At 58.4% G+C, this 22336-nt stretch overlaps 1 protein-coding gene and 1 long non-coding RNA gene across 2 annotated transcripts in view; one reads left to right on the top strand and one right to left on the bottom strand.

Annotated features, from left to right (window-relative positions):
• The window catches only part of LOC116822395 (SPARC-related modular calcium-binding protein 1-like), a 28354-nt gene extending 13820 nt beyond the window's left edge, over nt 1-14534 (top strand). Inside the window, exons 2-12 of the mRNA XM_075070635.1 lie at nt 4808-5000; nt 5207-5313; nt 5903-6002; nt 6938-6988; nt 7667-7753; nt 8347-8424; nt 9350-9542; nt 10885-10967; nt 11748-11847; nt 12760-13006; nt 14450-14534. Of these exons, the coding sequence (XP_074926736.1) occupies nt 4808-5000; nt 5207-5313; nt 5903-6002; nt 6938-6988; nt 7667-7753; nt 8347-8424; nt 9350-9542; nt 10885-10967; nt 11748-11847; nt 12760-13000 (1233 nt within the window). The 3' untranslated portion in view covers nt 13001-13006; nt 14450-14534. The remainder of the gene's footprint in view (nt 1-4807; nt 5001-5206; nt 5314-5902; nt 6003-6937; nt 6989-7666; nt 7754-8346; nt 8425-9349; nt 9543-10884; nt 10968-11747; nt 11848-12759; nt 13007-14449) is intronic.
• A 24-nt stretch (nt 14535-14558) lies between these two features.
• LOC116822418 (uncharacterized) lies at nt 14559-20094 on the bottom strand. The gene is made up of 2 exons (XR_004373147.2): nt 19023-20094; nt 14559-14720 (listed from the first exon to the last, which is right to left on the bottom strand). It is a non-coding gene; the product is annotated as an uncharacterized LOC116822418 (long non-coding RNA).
• Nucleotides 20095-22336: the final 2242 nt, after the last annotated feature.

Here is a 22336-nt window from a genome sequence, read left to right as displayed (position 1 = left end):
GGGAGGAGTGATGTCATGTCTGTGCAGCTAAGAGACGCTTTTAATGGAAAGAGATGACGGGTGTATTTAGTAAAGGGGGGTCCCTCAGTTGGTGTCCTGTTTGCAGCGGGCTGGGGGCTGCCGCTGGCCTGGGGCTGTGAGGGTTTGGGAGCTTCGGCCAGTTTGTCCCCACCCACCCCCGCCAGTTGATGTCACCGTCCCATCATTCTGTCAACAGCTTTGCCCTTCACACAGCAGCCAGGGCAACGCCTGGCCTCGGCGCCTGCCCCCCACTTCCCATGCCAACACCCGCGGCCCTGCAGGATCCCAGCCCCGTGGCGCCAGGGGGAGGCCTTGGCTGGGCAGGGTGGGGATCGTGGCCCAGGAGCATGGAGGCTGCTGGTCTGTGTGGGGAGCAGGCATAGCACCGGGAGCATGCCAGGGCCTGAGGGCAGAATTCAGCCTCTCTGCCGGCAGACAACGCCGGGTGTTGCAGGGAGCTGGGAACTGGGCAGCCGATCAGGCAGGCAGCCTGGAAGCGCAGGCCTCTGTATTTCCAAGTGGCCCCATTGCCATGCAAGGCTCCCTACTCCCTCCACCCCAACCCCTCCCCCCAAGTGCCTCTTATCTGCTTCTGGCAAAGGGCAGCAGCAGGGCTTGGGTCGGGGCGCAGCGAAGCCAGGGATGGAATTGCAGGGGGCTGTGGGTCAGGACTGAGGGGCACCACCGGAGCTGGGGGAGGGGGGAAGCTGCAGGGTGGAATTGCAGGGGGCTGTGTGTGCACTAGCTGGGGCGCCCACCTGGGATCACACCCCTGCTCTGCCACAGACTCTTAGCCACTCCTTGCCTCAATTTCCCCCTCTCTGCATTGGGGACAACAGCCCTGGGAGGAGCTCAGATACTTCAATAATGGGAGCCGGACATGTGCCTCAGAGCTTCTTGGGTGACACACACACACACACACCCCGCCACTGACAGCTGCCTTCACCCCCTGCAGTAGGGTGATAGGATGGAAGGACTCCCACCCACTGTCCCCCCTGCTTCATCTCAATCTGCCGCTAGGGGCTGGGGGTACAAGTCTATTGCTATTAGGTGTATTACGGTAGCACCTGGGGCCTGACTTCTGACTGGGATGCCTAGGTGCTACCGTAATACATCTAAATGCACAGCGCCTAGTGCAATGGGGGGTCCCAGGTCTCCCATTGTGCCAGGTGCTGTCCATTTTTATTGCTATGAGGTGTATTACGGTAGCACCTAGGCACCCCAGTCACAGACTGGGCCCCCATGTGCTCGGTGCTGTACATACCCTTGGGGTTGGGCATCCAGGATTGAGAGTGGAAACAATCAGGTCCCCCGCAAATCCTGGATTTTCTCTCTGTCCTGTCTCAAGATCCCGCGTTGCTCTGTCAGTGACGGTCTCCATTCCCATGGGCCAGAGCAGTGTGTAAACTTATGGGGAGGGGTCAAAGTCTACCTGGCTCCGTGCCCTGTGAGCAGGGAGCTCTGCCCCACCAACCCCTGGTCTGGTGCACCCAAGACGGGATCGTGGCATGGACCCATTTCCTGCCATGGAATATCCTGCAGAGCCCAGCTCCTGAAATCTGGGGATTGAGGGGCATCAGTGGGGCAGGGGGATGCTCAGGGCGGGGATAGCAGGGGGCTGTGGGTCGGGTTGAGGGGGTCCATTGGGTGCCCAGGGCAGGGATAGCAGGGGGCTGTGGGTTGGGTTGAGGGGGGCTGTTTGGGTGCTCAGGGCAGGGATAGCAGGGGGCTGTGGGTTGGATTGAGGGGCATCCAAGGGGCACCCAGGGCTGGGATAGCAGGGGGCTGTGGGTCGGGTTGAGGGGGGTCCGTAGGGTGCCCAGGGCTGGGTATCAGGGGACTGTGCATTGGGTTGAGGGGGGTCTATTGGGTGCCCAGGGTGGAGATAGCAGGGGGCTGTGGGTCGGGTTGAGGGGGGTCCATTGGGTGCCCAGGGCGGGGATAGCAGGGGGCTGTGGGTCGGGTTGAGGGGCATCTTTGGGGCACCCAGGGCTGGGATAGCAGGGGGCTGTGGGTCGGGTTGAGGGGCATCCATGGGGCACCCAGGGCTGGGATAGCAGGGGGCTGTGGGTTGGGTTGAGGGGCATCCGAGGGGCACCTATGGCTGGGATAGCAGGGGGCTGTGGGTTGGGTTGAGAGGCATCAGAAAAGCTGGGGGGCAGGACTGGGATAGCCAGGGTGTCATGCATTCCCCCTTACACGAGTCCTTTACCATCACCCCACACCTCAGCCCCCATAACCACCCACCTGGAGAACTCCCGGCGGGGCGGCCACCCAGGGACCCCAGCTGAGCCAAGCCTGGGAAGGGAGCCGCGGTTCTGCCCTGGGGATGCGGATGGGCCGGGCACCAGACAGACGTTCTCCTGGTTTACAAGCACAAGCAACAACCTGCCCATTAATCCGCCTGAGGACCTGAAACGTCGCCTGCCTCCTCCCCCGTCCAGCCTGGCACTGGAGCTGTGGCAGGGCTCCCCGGAGTCCAACCCTCAGCTGCCAATCACCCTCTCGCTGGCACGGTGCCCCCGGCGTGTGGGGACCAACGCGGAGATTCTTGTGTGGGGCAAGGCCGTGGGTTGACTGCCTCTCTCTCTCCCCGGCCCAGCTACCTCGTTACCCGTGCCTGGCAACCGGAGACTGGCAGAGGGGCCAGTGCCCGCTCCCTGGGTCTCTGTGGCATGGGAGGAGTGGCTCCTCTTTCAGACTGTCCTCTGTTAAAACAAGGCGCCTGCCCCTTGGCCAAGGCGAACCGCTGGCTTGGGAACCTGGCCCCAAGAGGGAGGAGACCAGACCTGGAAAGCGGCTCTTTAATTTGGAGGGGGATCCCCCTGCCCCCGTGAATTGACAGCTGGGCAGGGCTGCCCAGAGGATTCAGGGGGCCTGGGGCAAAGCAATTTTGGGGGCCCCTTCCATAAAAAAAAATTGCAATACTATAGAATACTATATTCTCATGGGGCAAATTGCCCCACTTCCCCCCCACTCTGGGCGGCCCTGCAGCTGGAGGCGGACAGAGGGGAGCCAGGACACTTGAGTCCTATTCCTGGCTCTCCCACATGACCTCTTGCAAGTGCTTCCTTTCCCTTGCACTTCATGAGTCCAACCCCCCAATAAAATAGGGGGCAAGTCCCTCCTTCCCCCCCCCACTCGCCACGCGTGGCTTGACCAACCTCCGTGCATCAAGGGGCCTTTGTCTGGATCCAAATGGGGAGAGAACGGCGTGTGCCTGCTGGGCACCTAAAGGGTTACACCAGCTGCTTTAAGTGGCTGGCATGTCCTGCTCCCCGCCAGCCTGCGGTCTGGGCACTCGCTCTGGAAAAAACGCCGGCATCAAGCAAATGAAGTCTGAAAACTTCTTGGTTTTTAATGCCCCCCCCCGCACCCTCCCCCTTTGCCTGGCATTTATTTACTGTGCAATTAGTTAAACCAACTCCTGTCCCCTGGCCAAGTCACACAGGGGTGAATTTCAGCGTGGCTCTATGGGGAACCCCAGGGCGGGGCTCCCCCATTTCCCATCCATGGGGCACCTCCTGTGTCGATAGTCGAGTAGACACCTTGGCCTCCCGTCACCACCTGCCTGGGTCCAGGGCTACAGACCTCAACTGGCTCCTATATTAACTTTCTGCCACGGCCTAGTGGTTAGCATGCTGAACTGGGATGCTGGAGACGGTGCTTCTGTTCCCAACCCTGCCAGCTGGGAAGCTTCGTGCAAATCACACCTCCCCGCCACATGCCTCAGTTTCCCCCTCTGTAAAATGGGGTGACTGATCCTGATTAAGCGCTGGGACAGCTACCAAGGAACTGAGAGGCCTTATTCATCCATATGGCTAAGTTCCTGCTCATGCCCCTTCCCCCCGTGCAGGGGGCACTTTCTAGTCAGCCTGAATTCAGGGGGGCGGGTATGGGCTGAGACAGGGAGGGACCCTGAGAAGCGGGGCTTGGGGCTCTACCATCCCCTAGCGCGAGGGCATCCTTGGATGTGCGGGGGGAGGATATTTCCACATCTTCCCCCCATATCCCCAAATAGCGATGCCTTTCTGAGCCAATGCGTCAGCCCTCCGCGCTGCGTTCACCCCAATCCCTTCTGGGGGTTGCAGCCAGAGAGACGCACCTGGTCCATTCGGGGCCCAGCAGCCTCGTCTCAGTGGAGCCTGCAGCCTGATGGGGGAGAGAGGGTGTTGGGTTGGAGCAGGCGGGGGCTGATGTGCAGAGGGGATTTGGTGGGGGGAAAGGGGGGTGCTGTGGGGGGGGGTGGATTTGGGGAAGTGCAGGTTGGATTTTGGGGGGACAAGGGGGGTCATGCAGGGTGGATTTTGGAGGTGCAAGGGGGGCCATGTAGTGTGGACCTGGGGAGGACAAGGCAGCCATGCAGGGTGGATTTTGGGGGTGCAAGGAGGCCATGCAGGGTGGATTGGGGGCAGAAAGGGGGGCAATGCAGGGTAGATTTTGAGGGTGCAAGGGGGCCATGCAGGATGGATCTGAGAGGACAAGGGGGGCCATGCAGGGTGGATTTTGGAGGTGCAAGGGGGCCATGCAGGGTGGATTTTGGGGGGACAAGGGGGGCCATGCAGCGTAGATCTTGGAGGGACAATGGGGGCCATGCAGGGTGGATTTTGGAGGTGCACGGGGGCCATGCAGGGTGGATCTGGGGGGGACAAAAGAGGCCATGCAGGGTAAATTTTGAGGGTGCAAGGGGGCCATGCAGGGTGGATCTGGGGGGACAAAGGTTCGGTGCAGGGTGGATCTGGTGGGGGGCAGATGTCTCACATCTCCGCCCCTCCTCTCCTTGCAGTTCATCATCTCGGAGAGTGAGCAGGGGCCGCTGTGCCCAACTGAATGCCCCCGCGAGCGCCACCGGCCCGTCTGCGCCTCCAACGGCAAGCTCTACCGATCCCACTGCGTCTTTCAGCGTGCCCGGTGCCAGGAGCCGCTCCTTCAGGCGCTGCCCCGCTTCCGCTGTGGGGGCACCCACCGGGACCCCACCAGTAGGTAGAGCCCTGGCGGGGGGAGGAGTTAAGTTGCCCTCCCGGCTCTGACAGTCAGTGTGGGTGAGGTGGGGAATTCCCTGGCTTGGGAACTGGGTGATGCCAGGGCTGTGGGCATGTGTCCCCTGCCCCCAGCCCCGGGGTGGCCCTGTGGGATCCAGCAGTCCCCCCGTGGCTCCCTCTAACCCTCACTTTTCCCCCTGCAGGTGTGAACCTCACCCGCTGCCAAGAGGATCGCGCAGCCGCCCTGGCCCGGCACCAGGTGGACTCCATCTACGTCCCTGAGTGCGACGAGGACGGCTCCTTCTTGCAGGTACCGGTGTGGGGGGGCCTGCATCTCCCCCCCCACACCTCCCCTGGGGCAGAACCGCAGGGTCCATCTGCACCCCACAGCCTTCATGGAGAGTCCTCCCCCTCCCACCCCTGGCCGCTGCAAGGGGTGGACATGCTACGCTCTTGCTGTCACCGCCCCTGCCCAGAGGGGATCTCCCGCTGTTCACCCAAGATCTCTCCCCCGCTTGTATCAACATGCGTGGGGTCTGGGCATGGGGGGGGGCCTGCCATGCAGCGCCCTTTAATGTGGGGGGGTGGCATGAATGCCGTCCATCAAGCCCCTGTGCAGAAACTGGGCAGCCGACCTGCAGTGCCACGTGCATGGGGTGCAGCCTCCCTTCAGGGGACCCCGCGGGTGGGGGCGGACCCTGGAAATGGGGCGCGCTGTCAGCTCGCTGCGGCCAGGGCTCGCGAGGGGATCATTTTCTTTCCCCCCACCCCGAGAATTTCTGAGAGACTTGCCCCGTCCTGAATCCGGCCCCAAAAGTCCAAACCTCCCCCCCGCACCCCAGAAAAATCCCCAAGCTCCCGTTCGAGGTCACCTGCCCTGTGCATCCCTCCCGACCCAGGTGCAGTGCCACAGGCAGACGGGCTACTGCTGGTGTGCCACCGCCGAGGGCAAACCCGTCAGCGGGACATCCGTGCTCAACCAGACACCCAACTGCACAGGTACCTGGCAGCCCCCCCAGGCTAAGCCCGATTAAGGTTTCGTGGCCAGAGTAAGTGGGGGGCCCCGCCCCGCCCCTTCTGCCTGTGGCCCCACCCATGACTCCACCCCATTTTGCTCCTCCCTCTACGGCCCCACCCCTTTTCCATGCCCCCCCCCCCGCACACACTGTGGCTCTGCAACCTATGTGCTCCTTTCTGCCCCCCCAGGACCGGAGAAGCTCTGTCCCCCTGCCACGGCCCCTGGGTCGCAGTGGGGAGTGAGAGCTGCCCCAGCCCTGAGGCCTTGAGAGCACCTCCACTCCCAGGGCTGCAGTGGGGGTTCGGGTGCTGGGCCTTCCCCTGGCACTTCTGCTGGGGACCAGGGTTGGGGTGTTGGGTTTTTCCCGCCCTGCGACTGGGGCTCCAGGCTTCTACCGCCCCGTGGCGGATTTTTTCCAGGGAGGCCCCCGACTGGCCAGGGTCCCTGGGCTAATCCACCACTGCCCCCAGGTTGTGATCCAGGCTCCCCCTTCCCCCCCTCGGTGGTGCACCCCCTGCCCCCCCCCACACACATACACCCCACAGCCTGCTGTGTGCTGAGGCCACCATCTTCCTGAGCCCCACACGTCTGGGATGGGCCCTGTGTCCTCCTGAACCCTCAGCTGTGTCTGGGCACACAGGGGTTATATGCCTAGGGCGAGGAGGAGGGGAAAGTGCCCCCATGGGGCGAGGGGCCTGGTCTGAGCCCTCCCTCCCCCCGAAGGAGTTCATATTTAAGGACCTGGGAAGTCTTATATGGAGGAAGAGGTCAGAGATAGGCAGGGGAGCTGGGAGCCAGGAGTCCTGGGTTCTGTGCCCAGCTATGGGAGGGAGTGGGACCTAGGGGTTAGGGCACGGGGGGGGCGGGCGTCAGGAGCCTGGGCGATGGGAATGAATTGTCTCTTGCTCCTCCCCAGGTTCCTATGTGGTGCGACCGTCCTGGCAGGACCCTAACTCCTCACGGAGAGGTAACCCCCCACCCAGCCCTCATCCCAGCTCCTCCCTCTCCCCGAACGCTGGATCTGCCCCCTTGCCCCACTGCAGTGCCATGACTCCTGCCCGTCCCACCACAGCCCTGCTCCGTCCTCTGCCATGCCTGTCTGCATAGCCTAGCACCCCGGCAGGGCAGCCAGGGCGTGTCCCCAACTGGCAGTCGCTGCGCCCCACAGAATTCCCCAGCCAGCTGAGCAGCGAAGGGGGAGCAGTGAATGGGTACCCTCTAGTGGGAGACCCGGGTACTGCAGCCTGCTTCCTAATAGGTCTTTGGGGGTCCCTGTCCCAGACGCCAGCCCTGTAACCTGAGACTGGGCAGCTGCCTACCAGCTCCTTAGAACTGGGCGCCAGGACACCTGGGTTCTATTCCGCAGCCTGAGACGAGTCACTGCCCCTTCCCTGTGCCTCAGTTTCCCTCTCTTTGCTGGTTGGGGCAGGGGCAGGTGGTAACTACCAGTAACACAAGGCTGAACAAACATCAGGAAAGCGCTCCGAATGGCAGGGGCTGAGGCTGGCAGCTGAAATAACGAGGGGAGGGAGCTGTTATGCCCCCCCCCACCTCACTTGTCCCCAGCAGGGCTGCTGGCGCTGGGGTCTGTGCTGTGAACTCCACTCTTTGGGCGGAATAGATGGCACTAAGACCTCTGTAATAGTGGCCTTCGAACTGTTTTCCTCCCTGAACGCAGAAGGCGGGAGACCCAGGGCCACCCCGGCAAGCCCCCCGCCCCAAAAGCAGGAAGGTAAGAGACCCCCCTCCCCCGACTGCCATTCATCGGGGCAACACATGCCCGGCTGATAGACACACGTCTGCCACTTTGCACTCGTGCCAGGGAGGGAGAGGAGCTTTCACCACGCCCAGGGGTGCCATCTGAACCCCCACTCGCCCGGGGCGTTCCTGGGTCCCCTTTGCTCCCCTGGGCAAAGCTGCTGCTCTGCTGTTAACCCCACATGGCCAGGGGGCTGATCTCCTGCCCCCTTTATTCCACAGTTGGCCTAGACACCCCTCCCTCATGCCATTCCTACCTGGGGGGATGGTTCCTCCCAAATGTAAGGGGCTGTGCCCCCTGGGCCCCACCCGGCGCCTGTGAAGGAGAGATCCCTGTATTGCTCAGAGGCATCAGAAGTCTGTGCCCCCTGGCATGGTTTTACCCTTGGCATCTCTGCCCACGCAGGCTGGGAGGAAACAGGGGGAGGGGGTGCCTGTGGCCCCCCGGTGAAGGAGCTGGGGCATGTGTCGTGTGTCCAGAGAAGGCGGGGGTGGGAATGTTGGGAGGAGGGACTTGGGGGTTTTCCTTCTCCCCACTGCCCCCAAATCTCTCTCCGCCGCTTTCAGAGGGGACCTCGCTGCCGTTCCTCATACCCATCATCCTCCCTGACTTCAAGCCCAACCGCACGATGAAGCGGATTCAAGGTAACTCGGGGGCCCAGAGATCCCAGGGTTCAGTTCCCAGCTTTGCCCCCCGGCTCTCCAGCTGCCGCCTGGGCTGATTTGTTTGGGATCTTGTTCACAGGCCCTTCCCTGATCCCAGGCTTTGTCCTGGGGTGCAGAGAATCGGGGTGGGGGGGTTCAGCGAGGGATCGTTTTCCTTTGGGTCTTTCTAGACTGAGACTTTCTTTCGTATGGCTCTGGGTGCCATGGGGCCCTGGGTCAGGCCTGGTGCCGATGCCATGCAAGTAAGAGCCCCAGAAAACCGGCTCTGGGATCCACTGTAAGAAACGTTGATGCTACCAAAGCAACGTGGGGTGGGGGGATGATGACTGGGATTTTGGCAGGGGCATCAACCCCAAAATGGGGCGGGGAAGGGAAAGGGAGCGAGAAGGTTGGTCTAGTTACACTATGGTGGGGGCTAGAATCCAGGATGCCAGGGTTCCACTCCCAACTGGTGGAGGTGGGGGTTGGGTGCCCGGACACCTGAGTTCTGATCCCAGCTGCTGGAGCATGTGGGGGGGGAGGGGGCAGAAGGAACTGGGTGCCCAGATACCTGGGCTTTGATCCCAACTGCTGGAGTGGGGGGGCAGGAGGGGCCTGGGTGCCCGGATGCCTGGGTTCTGATCCCAACTGCTGGAGTGGGGGGGCAGGAGGGGCCTGGGTGCCCGGACACCTGGGTTCTGATCCCAGCTGCTGGAGCATGTGGAGGGGAGGGGGAAGAAGGAACTGGGTGCCCAGATACCTGGGCTCTGATCCCAACTGCTGGAGTGGGGGGGCAGGAGGGGCCTGGGTGCCCGGGTGCCTGGTTTCTGATCCCAACTGGCGGAGGGCGGTTAGGTGGGCACTGGGTGCCAGGAGAGTTAAAAGGTAAAAAGCCCCCCCCCATAATCCCCCCTGCCCCCCGCAGAGTTCCCTCCATCCTGCGAGCAGGAGCGGCTGGAGGCCCTTGAGGAAATTCAGCAGCACCAGCAGGAGGGAACCTTCGTCCCGGAGTGTGAGGGAGACGACACCTACAAACCCATCCAGTGCCACCAGGCCACAGGCTACTGCTGGTGCGTCCAGGCCAACACCGGGCGGCCTGTCCCTGGCACCTCCACCAGGTCAGTCTCCAGCGCCCAAGACCACGTGGCTGTAGGTTGGCATAAGCCTTGATAGTCTTCTGCCACCTGGGAGTGGAAGGGGTTAAAAGCCGAGGGCGGGGCTAGAACTAGGGAAAAAACATCCATTGTTTGGACCCATTGAACATTTTGAAAATGGGGGGAAAATTCATTTTTATTTGAATTTTCCATGCAAAATGTTGGGGGAGGGACTTTTGGTTGGACTACATCTCCCATGATGCACCAGGGCCAGGGAGTCCCATGATGCAACTGCCTCTCCAAGAAGTGGGGGCCGTGGTGCATCATCAGAGGTGTAGTCCAGTCCATGAGCCTAGACCACAGAGGAGAATGGAATCCTGAGGCACCAAAACTACAGCTCCCAAGATGCACCACAGCCACCCCTCTTGACGATGCCATTACTGGTGGGGAGTTTCTAGCCAAGTGCATCATGGGAGATGTAGTCCAGTCAGGGAGCCTAGCCCATAGAGGAACAGGGAAGCATGAAACACCGGAACTACAGCTCCCATGAGGCACCGTGGCAGCATCTCTGGATTGAAATATTGAGGCCATCCTCTTTTTGGATGAAAAATTCAGTTTTTCAGCTGGAAACAGACACACTTTTTGGGGGAGGCGGGAGGGATTCTGTTTTTCAAAGGAAAATGTTTGGCTGAGTCAGGACTCTGATGGCTGGAGCCAACTCTGGGATTACGGTCTTCAGCCGGAGTCACCCCAGATGAATGTTGGTGCATGGCGCTGGGCAGACCTCGCTCATCCACATGGGTGCCGGCGAGGGGTCCCAAGGAACAAAGACCGAGTGGAGGACACAGAGTCCCTGTTGAGTTGTCGCCCATCGGTCTAGTGAACCCATAAACATGTGCAGAGAAGAACTCAGGGAGTGGATTTAATGTGTGAACTACTGAATCGCTCAGTAGCCCACATTATGGCTAATGCTAGCTTATGTGGTCATAAGGGGAGGACCAGTGGCAAAATGGGGCTGGGAGCCAGGACTCATGGGTTCTGTCCCCCGCTCTAGGAGGGAAGTGGGGTCTAGTGGTTAAAGCAGGAGGACTGGGAGTTGGGACTCTCTAGCTCTATTCCTGGCTGGTTATGTGGCCTGGGCCAAATCCTTCCTCCCACCCATCCCCTCTGTGCCTCAGTTTCCCCTCCTGAAAACAGGGGGGAGGTGTTGCCTATGAGGTATGTGTGGAGAGGGGTTGGAAGCATCAAAAATTCTGCGAAGATCAGCCCCTTTCCACCCTCATTCCTCTACCCCAGCTCTGGGAGCTGTCAGTGCCACATGCCAACTGGGAAAGTCCAGGTATTAACTCATCTGTCTTCCACCCAGGAACTTCCCGCCAGACTGCGAGTCTGATGCCGCGGCCAAGAGCGCAGAGATGGGCTCTCTCTTCCGGGACAGGGCGCTGCCAGGTGGAGAGGGGGCGTGGGGGAAAACCAATGGCCTTGGCACCCTAACTTCCATGGGTAGCCTGGGGGGCTCGGGTTGTCCAGCCATGTGGCACTCGCTATGCCCAATGTCCTGCCAGTGAGCGGCCCCCACACAGCGGGGAATCTCCTGAGGCTGCCACAAGGGAGCCGGCCAAAGCTGGTGCAATGCCCACGGTTTGATGAGGAACGGGGCTGAGCCTGTCGCTGACCGGGCAGAGCTCCCTGAGTGGATGTGGGGGTGAGAGCTCACAGCCTCCCCTGACGTTGGAGCTCACACCTCCTAGAGGGGAAAGGCCCTGTGCCCCATTCCCTGCCCCCATGAGCCAGCCAGTCCCCCACCCTGGAGCTGGATCAGCAGTGCCCTCAGAGGGGAAAGGTCCCACGCCCCATTCCCCGTCCCCCTGAACCAGCCAGTCCCCTGCCGTAGGGCCAGAAGAAAGCCAGCACCCCCAACAGGGGCAAGGCCCGTGCCCCATTCCTTGAGCCAGCAAGCCAGTCCCCCATGCTCCTCTCCTGGCCACAGGGGCTTGTAACTATGGGAGCAGCAGGGTGTCCCTTTGCTCCGAGCTCCCCGCTGACATTGGCTGGGGGGACCGTGGCCACCCCCAGGCCGAAGGACTCTGAATCCAGCTGGCTGCCGCCTCCCCCTGAGCATCGTGCCAATGTCTCTCTCGCCCTCCTGGCATGGCCTGCAGTGGGGATGAGTCACGGGTGGGCAGCTCCCCAGAGCCCCCCATAACCTCCCCCTCCTCTCTCGTCCAGGCTGCCCGGGTCCCAAGAAAGCAGAGTTCCTGTCCAATCTGATGAAGGCCTTGACGTCCGACATGATCCAGTCCCGCCTGATTCCCGTCACGTATAGGAGGTGAGACGGGCTGAAGCAGGGGGCCCGGTGAATTCTGAGGGGCGAGCCGAGGACTCTCTGGCGAGTTCTCCCCACACACTGGGGGATGCCTCCTTGCTCCGTAGCGACCCCTGCTGGCTGATGGAGGGATAACCAACAAGCAGGGTGGGGCTAATGACACAGAGCTGGGCCCTGGGAAAATCTGTGCCCAGTTTCACAGGGGGACCGCGATGGTGCAGCTAGTCATTCAGCCCAGAGCCATGGGGCTGGGCATGACCAATGGGGCTGCCTGGGAGGTGGATGGACTCCTATTCCTGGCTCGCCGGAGGAGTCCAGACTCCCCTCTTGCCCTCCTTTACTTCCCCCAAGAGAGGGGGAGACCAGCGGCTAGGATGCTGCTCCCGGGCTCAGGGGACCTGGATTCAAGTCCTAGCTCTGCCACTGACTTGCTGGGTGAGCAAGTTATGGCGTCGTTGTGTGCCTCAGTTTCCCCATCTGTACAATGGAGATAATAGCTCAGCTCTGCCCCACAGGGGGGTTGGGAGAAGCCTAAAAGGCCTCAGAACCCTCCTCCATGAGCCAGCCGGCATCTGCCCCCCCTGCCCCCCCAAACAACTGGGTTCAAAAAGGAACTAGATGAGGTCCTGGGGGACAGATAGGTCCGTCAGTGGCTATTAGCCAAGATGGTCAGCTATGTAACGCTGGGCTCAGGGTGACCCTCAACCCCCGGCTGCTGGAAGCCAGAGGTGGATCTTCCCCCAATCGCCCTGTGCTGTTAGATGGACCATTGATTCTCAGGGGCCAGTCGCTCCTGGGGGAGGAAGGTGTTTGGAATCCCCTGAGAGCTGTGCTTGCCAGAGTCCCTCTGCCGGGGGGGACGCCGAGGCTGGGCCTTCAAGCCCTGGCAGGTGACGGCGTCTCTGCCTCCCGCAGGCTGTCGGATCGCACGCCGGGCCCCAGCCTGGAGGAGCGGGCGGCACGCTGGCATTTCGTGCGCCTGGACAAGGACTTCAGCGACGGGCTGAGCGAGCAGGAGTTGCGGCCCCTCAAGCTCTACGTGAAGCAGCACACGCGGCCCAAGCGCTGTGCCCGCAAGTTCCTGGAGTACTGCGACCTGGACGCCAACCGGCTCGTCTCTCTGCCGGAGCTCAGGGGCTGCCTGGGGCTCAGCTAGCACTGGGTGGGCACGAGCCCCCCGCTCCGGGGGGTTGGCAGCTGGCTTTGGATTAGGTGGCAGCAGAGCCACTGGGTTGTGAGTTCAAATCCAGCCCGGCAGGACGGATGGGGAGGTTCGCTGGTGTGAAACCCAGTTCCCGGTACTCGCAAGTGGGCAGGCTCCGGGCATGTGCCCAGCCGGACAGACGAGGGAGGGGAAACTGTATGGCTGCAAAGCTGCTTGCTCTGGGCCAGTCTGGGACTGGAACTCAGGTAGCCTGGCTCCCAGCCCAACTCCCCTCCTGTATCTGGGGGGCCCGGGCAGAGAGTCTCTTGGCTCCAGCAGTTCATTGGCTTGGGGATGCTTCCGAGGGACAGATGGTCCCACCTGAGCTTGTCGTCTCTCCGTGGCAGAGCTGGCATTTCCCAGCTGGCCGCCCTGCGTTAGACAGAGCCAAGGGGGAGGAGATACTGTCTTCTCCTGGCCCAAGCTCTGCTGCTGAGAGAGAAGATGGTCCGATAAAAGGTATCACCTCCCGCTGTCTCGAAGATCCTGGGACCCACACAGCTACACCAACACTGCACAGGTTGGAGAGCCAGATGGGCAGGGGGCAGGCCGGGGCTGGGAGGGCAGAGGCTGTGGGTTGCTCATTTCAAGGCCAGAACAAACCATAGTCTTCATCTCCTCGGGCCCCGTGGATAGTCCAGGCCAGAGAACTGCCCCCAAAACAATCCCTAGAGCAGATCCTGGCTTGGTTAAAAAATTTTCCAGGATGGAGAATCCACCACGACCCCTGGATAAGTCGCTCCACTCGTTAGAAAGGTATCTGAATCGGCCCATTTCAGCTTCCAGCCATGGGATCATGTTAGACCTTGGTCTGCTAGACTGAAGGGCCCCGTATTCGATATTTGCCTCCTCCCCTGCCCCCCCCTAGGCACGGTTAGGCTGAGATCAAGTCACTGCTTCACCTTCTCTTTGCTGAGCTACACAGACTGAGCTCCTTGCATCTCTCACTCTACAGCAGGTTTTCCAGCCCTTGATCATTCTGGTGGCTCTTCTCTGAGCCCTCTGCAACTGATCAGCCTTGAAGGTCACCGGCAGAGCTGCGTACAAAGCCACCTTTCAAAGTTCTGGCTTTGGTGGGTCGGAGGCAGCATGATCTGCTGGTTAGAGCAGGGGGGCTGAGAGCCAGGACGCCTGGGTTCTATCCCCAGCTCCAGGAGAGGGATGAGGTCTAGGAATTGAGTGGGTGGCTGGGCTGAAAGCCAGGACTCCTGGGTTCTATCCCCAGCTTTGCATGGCCTTGGGTCAGTCTCCAAATCTCAGTTCCACTCCTGCCCCTTTGCTGTGTGAACTCTGGGGCAGGGCCCCTCTCTCCCTGTGCGCCCAGCACCCCGGGGGCCCCACGCTGCTACCGTAATCCATGCGGCAAACACCTGCATCTAACTGGTGTTTCTTTTTCCCCAGGCATCGACTCGAAGAGGGGCGCGCCCCGCTTCACCCTTCCCACTCCCAGGGGGCGCTGCCTCGCCCAGCACTGCATTCCCACCTCTGATGGCAGATGATTTGCACTGTGAACTGTAGAATGTGGATTTTATTTGTAACTCCCTGGCGCTGAAGAAAGTCGGACGGACCTTTTAGAAAGAAGGCGGGCGGGTGGGCAGGCCACTGATTTGCACCTGGGCGACTCTGCTGCTGTTCAGTCCTGGTTTTCCGCTCTTCTGTAGATAAGAGAATCCTGCAAAATACAAAGTCCCGTTAGGGGGGTTTATTTTATTATCCCCACCTAACCTTTGCTTATTTTTACTGTCGGAGGAAGGGTTAAAATTGGCTCTGACTACTTTATAATCCCTCCACTTCCTTATAAAGCAGAAAATGGTCAGGAAAAAAACAAACAACTCAACAATCCTGTAATCTGTGTCCTCAATCAATAAATTATAGACGTATCGTGGTGATGCCTCGGTTTTTCACCCACAAAATAGCTACTGGCTGCTTTCTTTTCTACTGGGAGATCGCGACGCATTCTTAGAAGGTTGCCGTCCCTTTTAAAAGAGTCATTTTCTGGACAGCGAGGTCTAGTGGTCCACGCCAGCCGGGCTCCTCTTCTCTCTCGCTCACAATCCTGGCCCGTCATAGCTGGAGCTTAAATCATTGCCTGTTAGGTTCACTCCCTCTGGGGCACCTGGCACTGGCCACTGTCGGCAGACAGGATACTGGGCTGGATGGGCCTTTGGTCTGACTCAGTACAGCCGTTCTTATAAGGACCAGCCTCAGTCCCTACTGACGGGGAAACTAAGGCAAGGGGCGGAGAAGCCACTTCCCTAAAATCCAGGGGCAAGTCGGGGGCAGATCTGAGCCTGGAACCCATGAGTCCTGAGGCTTAGCCCCCTATTTAGGGAACTGTATGGCCCCCATTACTGTAACAGGAGTGCTTATCTCCTGTGCTACCCCCCCCACCCAATCTGGTACTAGGGATAGACCCCAGGAGTCCTGACTCCCAGCCCTGCCTGCTCTGACCACTAGACCCCAGTCCCCTCCCAGAGCTGGGGAGAGAACCCAGGAGTCTTGACTCCCAGCCCTCCCTGCTCTCTGCTCCCAGGTCAGTGGGGAGGGAGGTTGTGGCCAGTGATGTGCAGGGAGGGGGGGTCAGACTGGATGGTCCCTTATGGCCTTAAACTCTCCAAGTCCTGGCTTGCGGCCACTCCTGCTATTCCAGGTCTGCATCCACCCCCGTGCAGCTCTGCTGGTGCCCCTCACTCCCGACCCACAGCCTCCTGCTAGCCCAGCCCTGAGGTCCCCACCCCCAAGCTCTCCTGATGCCCCTCACTCCTGACCGGCAGCTCCCTGCTAGCCCTGCCTTGGGCTCCTTCCTCCCCCAGCTCTGCTGGTGCCCCTCACTCCCAACCCACAGCCTCCTGCTAGCCCAGCCCTGAGGTCCCCACCCCCAAGCTCTTCTGGTGCCCCTCAGTCCCAACCCACAGCCCCCTGCTACCCCAGCCCTGGGCTCCCCCCTCCCACAGTTCTCCTGGTGCCCCTCACTCCCGAGCCGCAGCCCCTGCTAGCCCAGCCCCCCGGGCCACCTTGCCCTCCAGTCTCTGTGTTTGCCAAACAACTCCGGGGTCTGCCAGCTGGTCTTGAATTGCCATTTACAGCCTGTTTAGGCCGCTCATTCCCAGGAGAAGGGCGCCCTCTGCTGTCAGACTGCGGTATTAACTGAGCCCGCAGCTCCTACGTTCAAAGCCGGAAAGTTTTATGACAGCAGCTGTAAAAATCTGCTTTTGGCCTTGTCAGGCGTCACCCGCCCCGGGTGCTCCCAGGCCCACAGCCTCAAATAAAACATCTGCTCTGCCACTTTCAACAGCATAGAGCTGCACCTGCTTATGCACACCTCTGACTAGAGCTGGGAATAGAACCCAGGCATCCTGGCTCCCAGCCCCCCTGCTCTAACCACTAGACACCACTCCCCTCCCAGAGCTGTGGATAGAACCTAGGTGTTCTGGCTCCTAGCCACTCTGCTCCAACCACTAAACCCACCTCTCTCACTCTCACCAAAGTTACTCTTATTGCTGACACTTCCTTGGCAGCATTTCCACAGAGGATTCCTTGCTGAAGCAGGGGAAGGTGGAATTTTGTGTATTGCAAGTTACTTCATTAACCCCATCGCTGCTGCTTGACGGTGTCCAGCTGGATAGTTTTTAAAGGGCAGCTGCTTAATCTGGGGTGTGGTTGGGACACGCTGGTAGGCAGAGGGGCTGGAAAGTGGGGGATGCCCAGTACAGACCCAGCATCAATGACACAAGGAGGGGCATTTGCCCAGCACCTCCAGTTGGGCCCCAGACCTCGGCAGCCCTGCCACATTCCCCTCCTAAAGGAGGACGTTGGCCAGAGTGACCCTCCGAATAGCCAGCAGCTGGCACCAGGGCTGTGGCTCGGGGCGGGAAAGAAAGTGCCTGGTCATAGAGCAAAAGGAAAACCAGTTCCCAGTATTCTTTCCCACCAGAGGGTTTACCCCACTAGGCTGAGTTTGGGGGTGGCAGGGGGAGATCTCAGCACAGCCACAGGGTGGGGGGACAGGCTGCAGATTGGAGGGGCAGGGGGTTGTGTCTCTCTCTCAGACCTAAACATGGGCCTAGTGCTAAAGGGGATCACCCTCAGCTGTAAGCATTGTAGGGGTCTAGGACACACAGCAGAGCAGTTCTTATCCCACCCACTACAGGGCAGTTTTACAGAGAGATCCACCCATCCACCCCCTCTGCACAATCACCGATTTCAGGGCTTGGCAGGTTGGTCTCCTGAGGGAGGAGAGAAAAGCGCTGTGCAGTCTGGGTACATTCTTAATGCAGTTTGTTCATTGACACCATATGCCCCAGTCCTGGAGCAGAGGTGGTCGCAAATGGCACACGCCCAGTCCCCTCCAGCAGGGATCAGAGCGCGCCATCTGTGCACCAAAGAGAGGAAGGCAGAACGGAAAGGCACCTGCTGCTTGCAACAGCTTCCCCCACAAACAGCGACACCGGCTAAATTCACCCCGGCTCAGTGTTTGTTCAGAGATGCAACATCTGCCCATCTGCTAAGTAAAAATTTGCTCAGCGTGTGTGTGACAGTGCTGCCTGGTGACGTCTGCCACAGCCAGAGAGATAGGTGGGGCATCGAGCCACAGTGAGGAGGGGAAGGGAAAAAGTTATACACACATTTGTGTGGCAGGGTTGTGTTAGTGTATGAGCATGTATGAGAGATAGAGAGAGATGCATGGCGGGCGTGTGGGTATATGTGTGATGCACACCTGGTGCGCATGTGTGTGTTGCATGTGTGTGCATGTGTTATGCATGGTAAGACTGTGTGTGTGTGTTTGTGAGGTATGTGTACGTTTGAGACAGAGACGCCTGGCGGTGGGGTGACACACACTGGAACTTGGAGTGTGCATGTGAGGTCTGAGGCCTTGCACGATGGCTAGCCCAAGTCCCCAAGGCTCTCCTAGCGAAGGAGCTGAGCTCTTTCCTTCACACCGTCACCAGTGGGGCTTGTGTTATACAAAAATATTATTCATTGTTTCCACTTGGAAAGAAACATTCCAATTTGGCCTCTTTGTGGCTTTTGTTTTGTAAAGTTTCCTCAGGAAAAGGAGTGGGGTGTAGTGGTTAGAGCGGGGGCGGGGCTGGGAACTAGGACTCCTGGGTTCTATCCCCAGCTCTGGGATGGGGGGGGAATGGTTAGAGCAGGAGGGGCTGGGAACCAGGACTCCTGGGTTCTATCCCCAGCTCTGGGAGGGGAGTGGGGTGTAGTTATTAGAGCAGGAGGGCTGGGCGCCAGGACTCCTGGGTTCTATTCCTGGCCCAGGAGGTGGGGGATTGTTACTTTAGAGGAACTAGCAGCAGCCTGACCTCACATACATTGGCCTGGCTGGGTCAACCCAGGGTAGGGTGACCAGACAACAAATGTGAAAAATCAGGACAGGGATAGGGGGTAATAGGAGCCTATATAAGAAAAAGATTCAAAAGTCAGGACTGTCCCTATAAAATCAGGACATCTTGTCACCATAACCTAGGATCACTGAGCCACAACCCACATACAAAGGGAGGAATTGAGCCCATCTCCCCCTAGCAGGGTTATCCTACCACTCCCACTTCCCTTGCCCGCAAATCCCAGGCGGGTTGTGCCTTGTCAATTACCAGAACGAGATCTGAGCTGCTGGGATTTCATAACCTGAACAAATCTTGTATTTATTATTGTTTATGATATATATTACGGCAGTGCCTAAGAGCCCTGCTCTGGTACGTTTTTATTGCTATTGGGGTAATACGGTAGCACCCAGGTGGCCCAGTCATGGGTCAGGCACACACTGTGTCGGGCGCTGTTACAAACACAGAAGAGAGAGTTGGCTCTTGCCCCAAAGCGCTTCCAATCGAAGGTCTTGTCTTCGCTAGAAAGTCACGACACAACCCCCCTGAGGGCGGACGTAGCGCCAGATTTTTAAAGGTGTGTGGGTATTTAATTCTCATTAATTGCAAGCCAGCGTTATACACCCGCTGTGATGGCCTACCTGCTCCCGCGTAAGACGTACCAGACAGCTTGGCCCAGATCCTCAAAGGTATGTCGAGGGAGTGACATCACACAACTCAGCGCAGGGGTGGGTTAACTTGCTGGCCCTGAATGGTGGGAGTGCTGGATCGCCAGCAAGAGAGACCAACCAGCTGGATGCCTTCTGCTAATCCAGCTGCCAACCTCTGGCTGACCAATCTGAAGTGGCAGGAGATAAAAAACAAGTTTGGCTCGTTCTGGGCCCAGGGAGGGGCGCTGATGGGTGGAGGCCTCCAAATGGAATGGTGAATAAGTCAATTACATACGGAATTCACAATGCAATGGACAAGCAGACGCCATCACAGATTCACAGGTTTCAAGGCTGGAAGGCCCACTATGATCACCTAGTCTGGCCACCTGTACAGCACCTGCCGGAGACCTGCCTCTGAATGATTCCTAGAGCAGATCAATTAGAAAAACATCCCAGCTTGATTGAAAAACGGCCAATGAGGGAAAATCTGCCATGCCCCCAGTCAATTGTTCCAATGGTCAGTTACTCTCACTGTGAAAAAGGTGCGTGTGCCTTTGTTCCAGTCTGAATTTGTCTGGCTTTAACTCCCAGCCACTGCATAAAAGGATGATAAGGCCGAGTCCGTCTATCCCCACATGTACGTCTGGAGCTAATCTAATCTAATCTGTCTGTCTGTCTATCTATCGCCACACCGCCCCCCTGTCAATCTATTTATCCCCATGCAGCCCTATCTATCTACCTATCTAGATATCTATCTATCACCGTACACCGCCTCTATCTATCTATCTATCTATCTATCTCCATACACCCCCTTTATCTAATCTATCTATCTCAGGGGTTCTCAAACTAGGGGTCAGGACTCCTCAGAGGGTCACAAGGTTATTACATGGGGGGTTGCGAACTGTCAGCCTCCACCCCATCTCCAGTACTTATAATGGTGTTATATATAGAAAAATGTGGTTTTAATTGATATGGGGGGGTCACGCTCAGAGGCCTGCTGTGTGAAAGGGTCACCAGGACAAAAGTTTGAGAGAACTACTGGTCTATGTCATCCTGGCACCCAGGTGCAGTAAGTACCTAGAGCATCGCCTTATCTCCTGACTTTTTGCTTTAAAACAATCTTCAGCTCATTTGGCTGGTATTGGATGTGCCCCCCCCCCCCCCCGGTTCCTCCGGATGCGAAATGAAATGACATCAGCAAGATCGGCTCGGTTTTTGTCTGGGGTGTGGAAAGAAATATGTGCAAACGCAAGACCAGCACCTGCTGCTTCTACTTCCCTTTTCTCCTCCCCACTCTGCCCTCCCCAAACAGCCCTTTGCTTACTGCAGCCTGCCGGATGGCTTAGAGAATCTGCTCCCCAGAGAGAGAGAGAGGTGGGCATGTGGAGGGTAATCATCCTGCTCCCATACCCCTGCCCCCACCTTGAGAATCTCAGTTTCTCTTCAGAGTTGTCTTGTTCCTTTTGTTAGTATTATCATAGCACCCAGAGACAGGCCCAGCTAAGATCAGAGCCCGATTGTGCCAGATGCTGCACAGACCCCGACTAAGATCAGAGCCCAATTGTGCCAGGCGCTGCACAGACCCTGACCGATATCAGGGCCTCGTTGTGAGACTCAGACTCATTGTGAGAAACAATCGTTACCCCAAAACATTTTACAGCCTAGAGAAATGAGGTAAAGGAAGAATCACTATCCTCATTTTACAAGTGGGGAAACTGAGGCACAGGGCAATTCAGTGCACCGCTTGTGTCATGCACGAGTGACTCGACCAAGAGTGCGCAACTTGGTCAAGAGCTCGTCCCGCTGCCAGCGTAGCACTATTCCAAATGCTAGTGTCACACACAAGGCACCCTGTCCCTCGGGTATCACTCCTCCAAGGGCTGGAGTCACATATCTGTCACAGGGTAGCTGGCTTGTCGCTGACTCACCCCCTCACGCAACCTCTGGTGTATGATGATGAGTCTCAGTGTTCGTGTCACACACTCGAGCTGTAAGTGTCTGAAGCCTGAGCCCCACCCGGGTGTGTAACTAGTCCTTGTGCACGCCGTGCGTGCACAGTGCGTGTCACACTCAATTTTCATTCATGCAAGGCCCCAGCCCCTCATGGGGCCTTTCTTTCCTTCTGTTGTTCTTTTTAATCAAGGGAAATACAGTTTAGAGCACGATGGAACACACACGCACGGGGTGCTAGCCCGGAGGGGTGGGGGCTGAGCAGGGATGGTTTGGTCTCCCCCCAACCCCCTAAAAAACTCACTGCATTATTTCCACAAACCAAACAATATCCCAGCCCAGCCCATGCCAAGAATCTCCTCACAATGACCACGGTATTGGGGGTAACACAAAATCAGGGCCCCTTGGCGGGTCACAGTCCTAAGCAATTGCCTCAGCTGCTTCTGCTCACCCCCTTCCACACACGTCACATGTGCAATAACACAACAGTCTTACACACACGTGTATACACCCAGCAGCCCTACACACACAGAGAGACACACGTGTTTGTCTTCACCAAGCAGCCTTACACTGACACACACACACTGCAGTAACACAGCAGCCCTACACATACACACGTGTATTCACCCAGCAGCCTTACACTGACACACACACACACATGTATACACCCAGCAGCCCTACACACACAGAGAGACACACGTGTTTGTCTTCACCCAGCAGCCTTACACTGACACACACACACTGTGCAGTAACACAGCAGCCCTACACACACACACGTGTATTCACCCAGCAGCCTTACACTGACACACACACCGTGCAGTAACGACAGCAGCTTTACACACACACACGTGTATTCACCTGCCAGCAAGCCCTTACCTGACACAAACAAATGTGTATTAACCACAATGAGCTACCACTGACGACACCACACACACGTGTATTCAACACCAGCAGCCTTAACTGACACACCACACACTGTCCCGTAAACAGAGCCCACACTGACACACAGAGATCAGCACGACGGGTAGTCCCCAGCAGCCTTACACTGACAACACACACTGTGCATTAACACAGCAGCCGTACCACACATCATACCGTATTCATCCAGCACCTTACATCGACCACGTTATTCACGCCAGCAGCCTACAACTGACACACAGCCACACACTGTGCAGTAACAGCCGCAGCCTTAAACGACACACAAACATAGACACGTGTATTCACCCAGCCAGCCCTTACACTGACAACCACACTGTCCAGTAACACAGCAGCCTACATCTGACACACACACGCTGGTGCATTAACACAGCAGCCGTACACACACCCATAGTATTCATCAGCACAGCTTACACTGA

This window comes from Chelonoidis abingdonii, chromosome 11 (genome assembly GCF_003597395.2).
Source record: "Chelonoidis abingdonii isolate Lonesome George chromosome 11, CheloAbing_2.0, whole genome shotgun sequence".
Classification (NCBI taxonomy): Eukaryota; Metazoa; Chordata; order Testudines; family Testudinidae; genus Chelonoidis; species Chelonoidis abingdonii.
The sequence above is the reverse complement of the archived record's forward strand: the minus strand, read 5'-3'. Positions and strand labels throughout refer to the sequence as shown.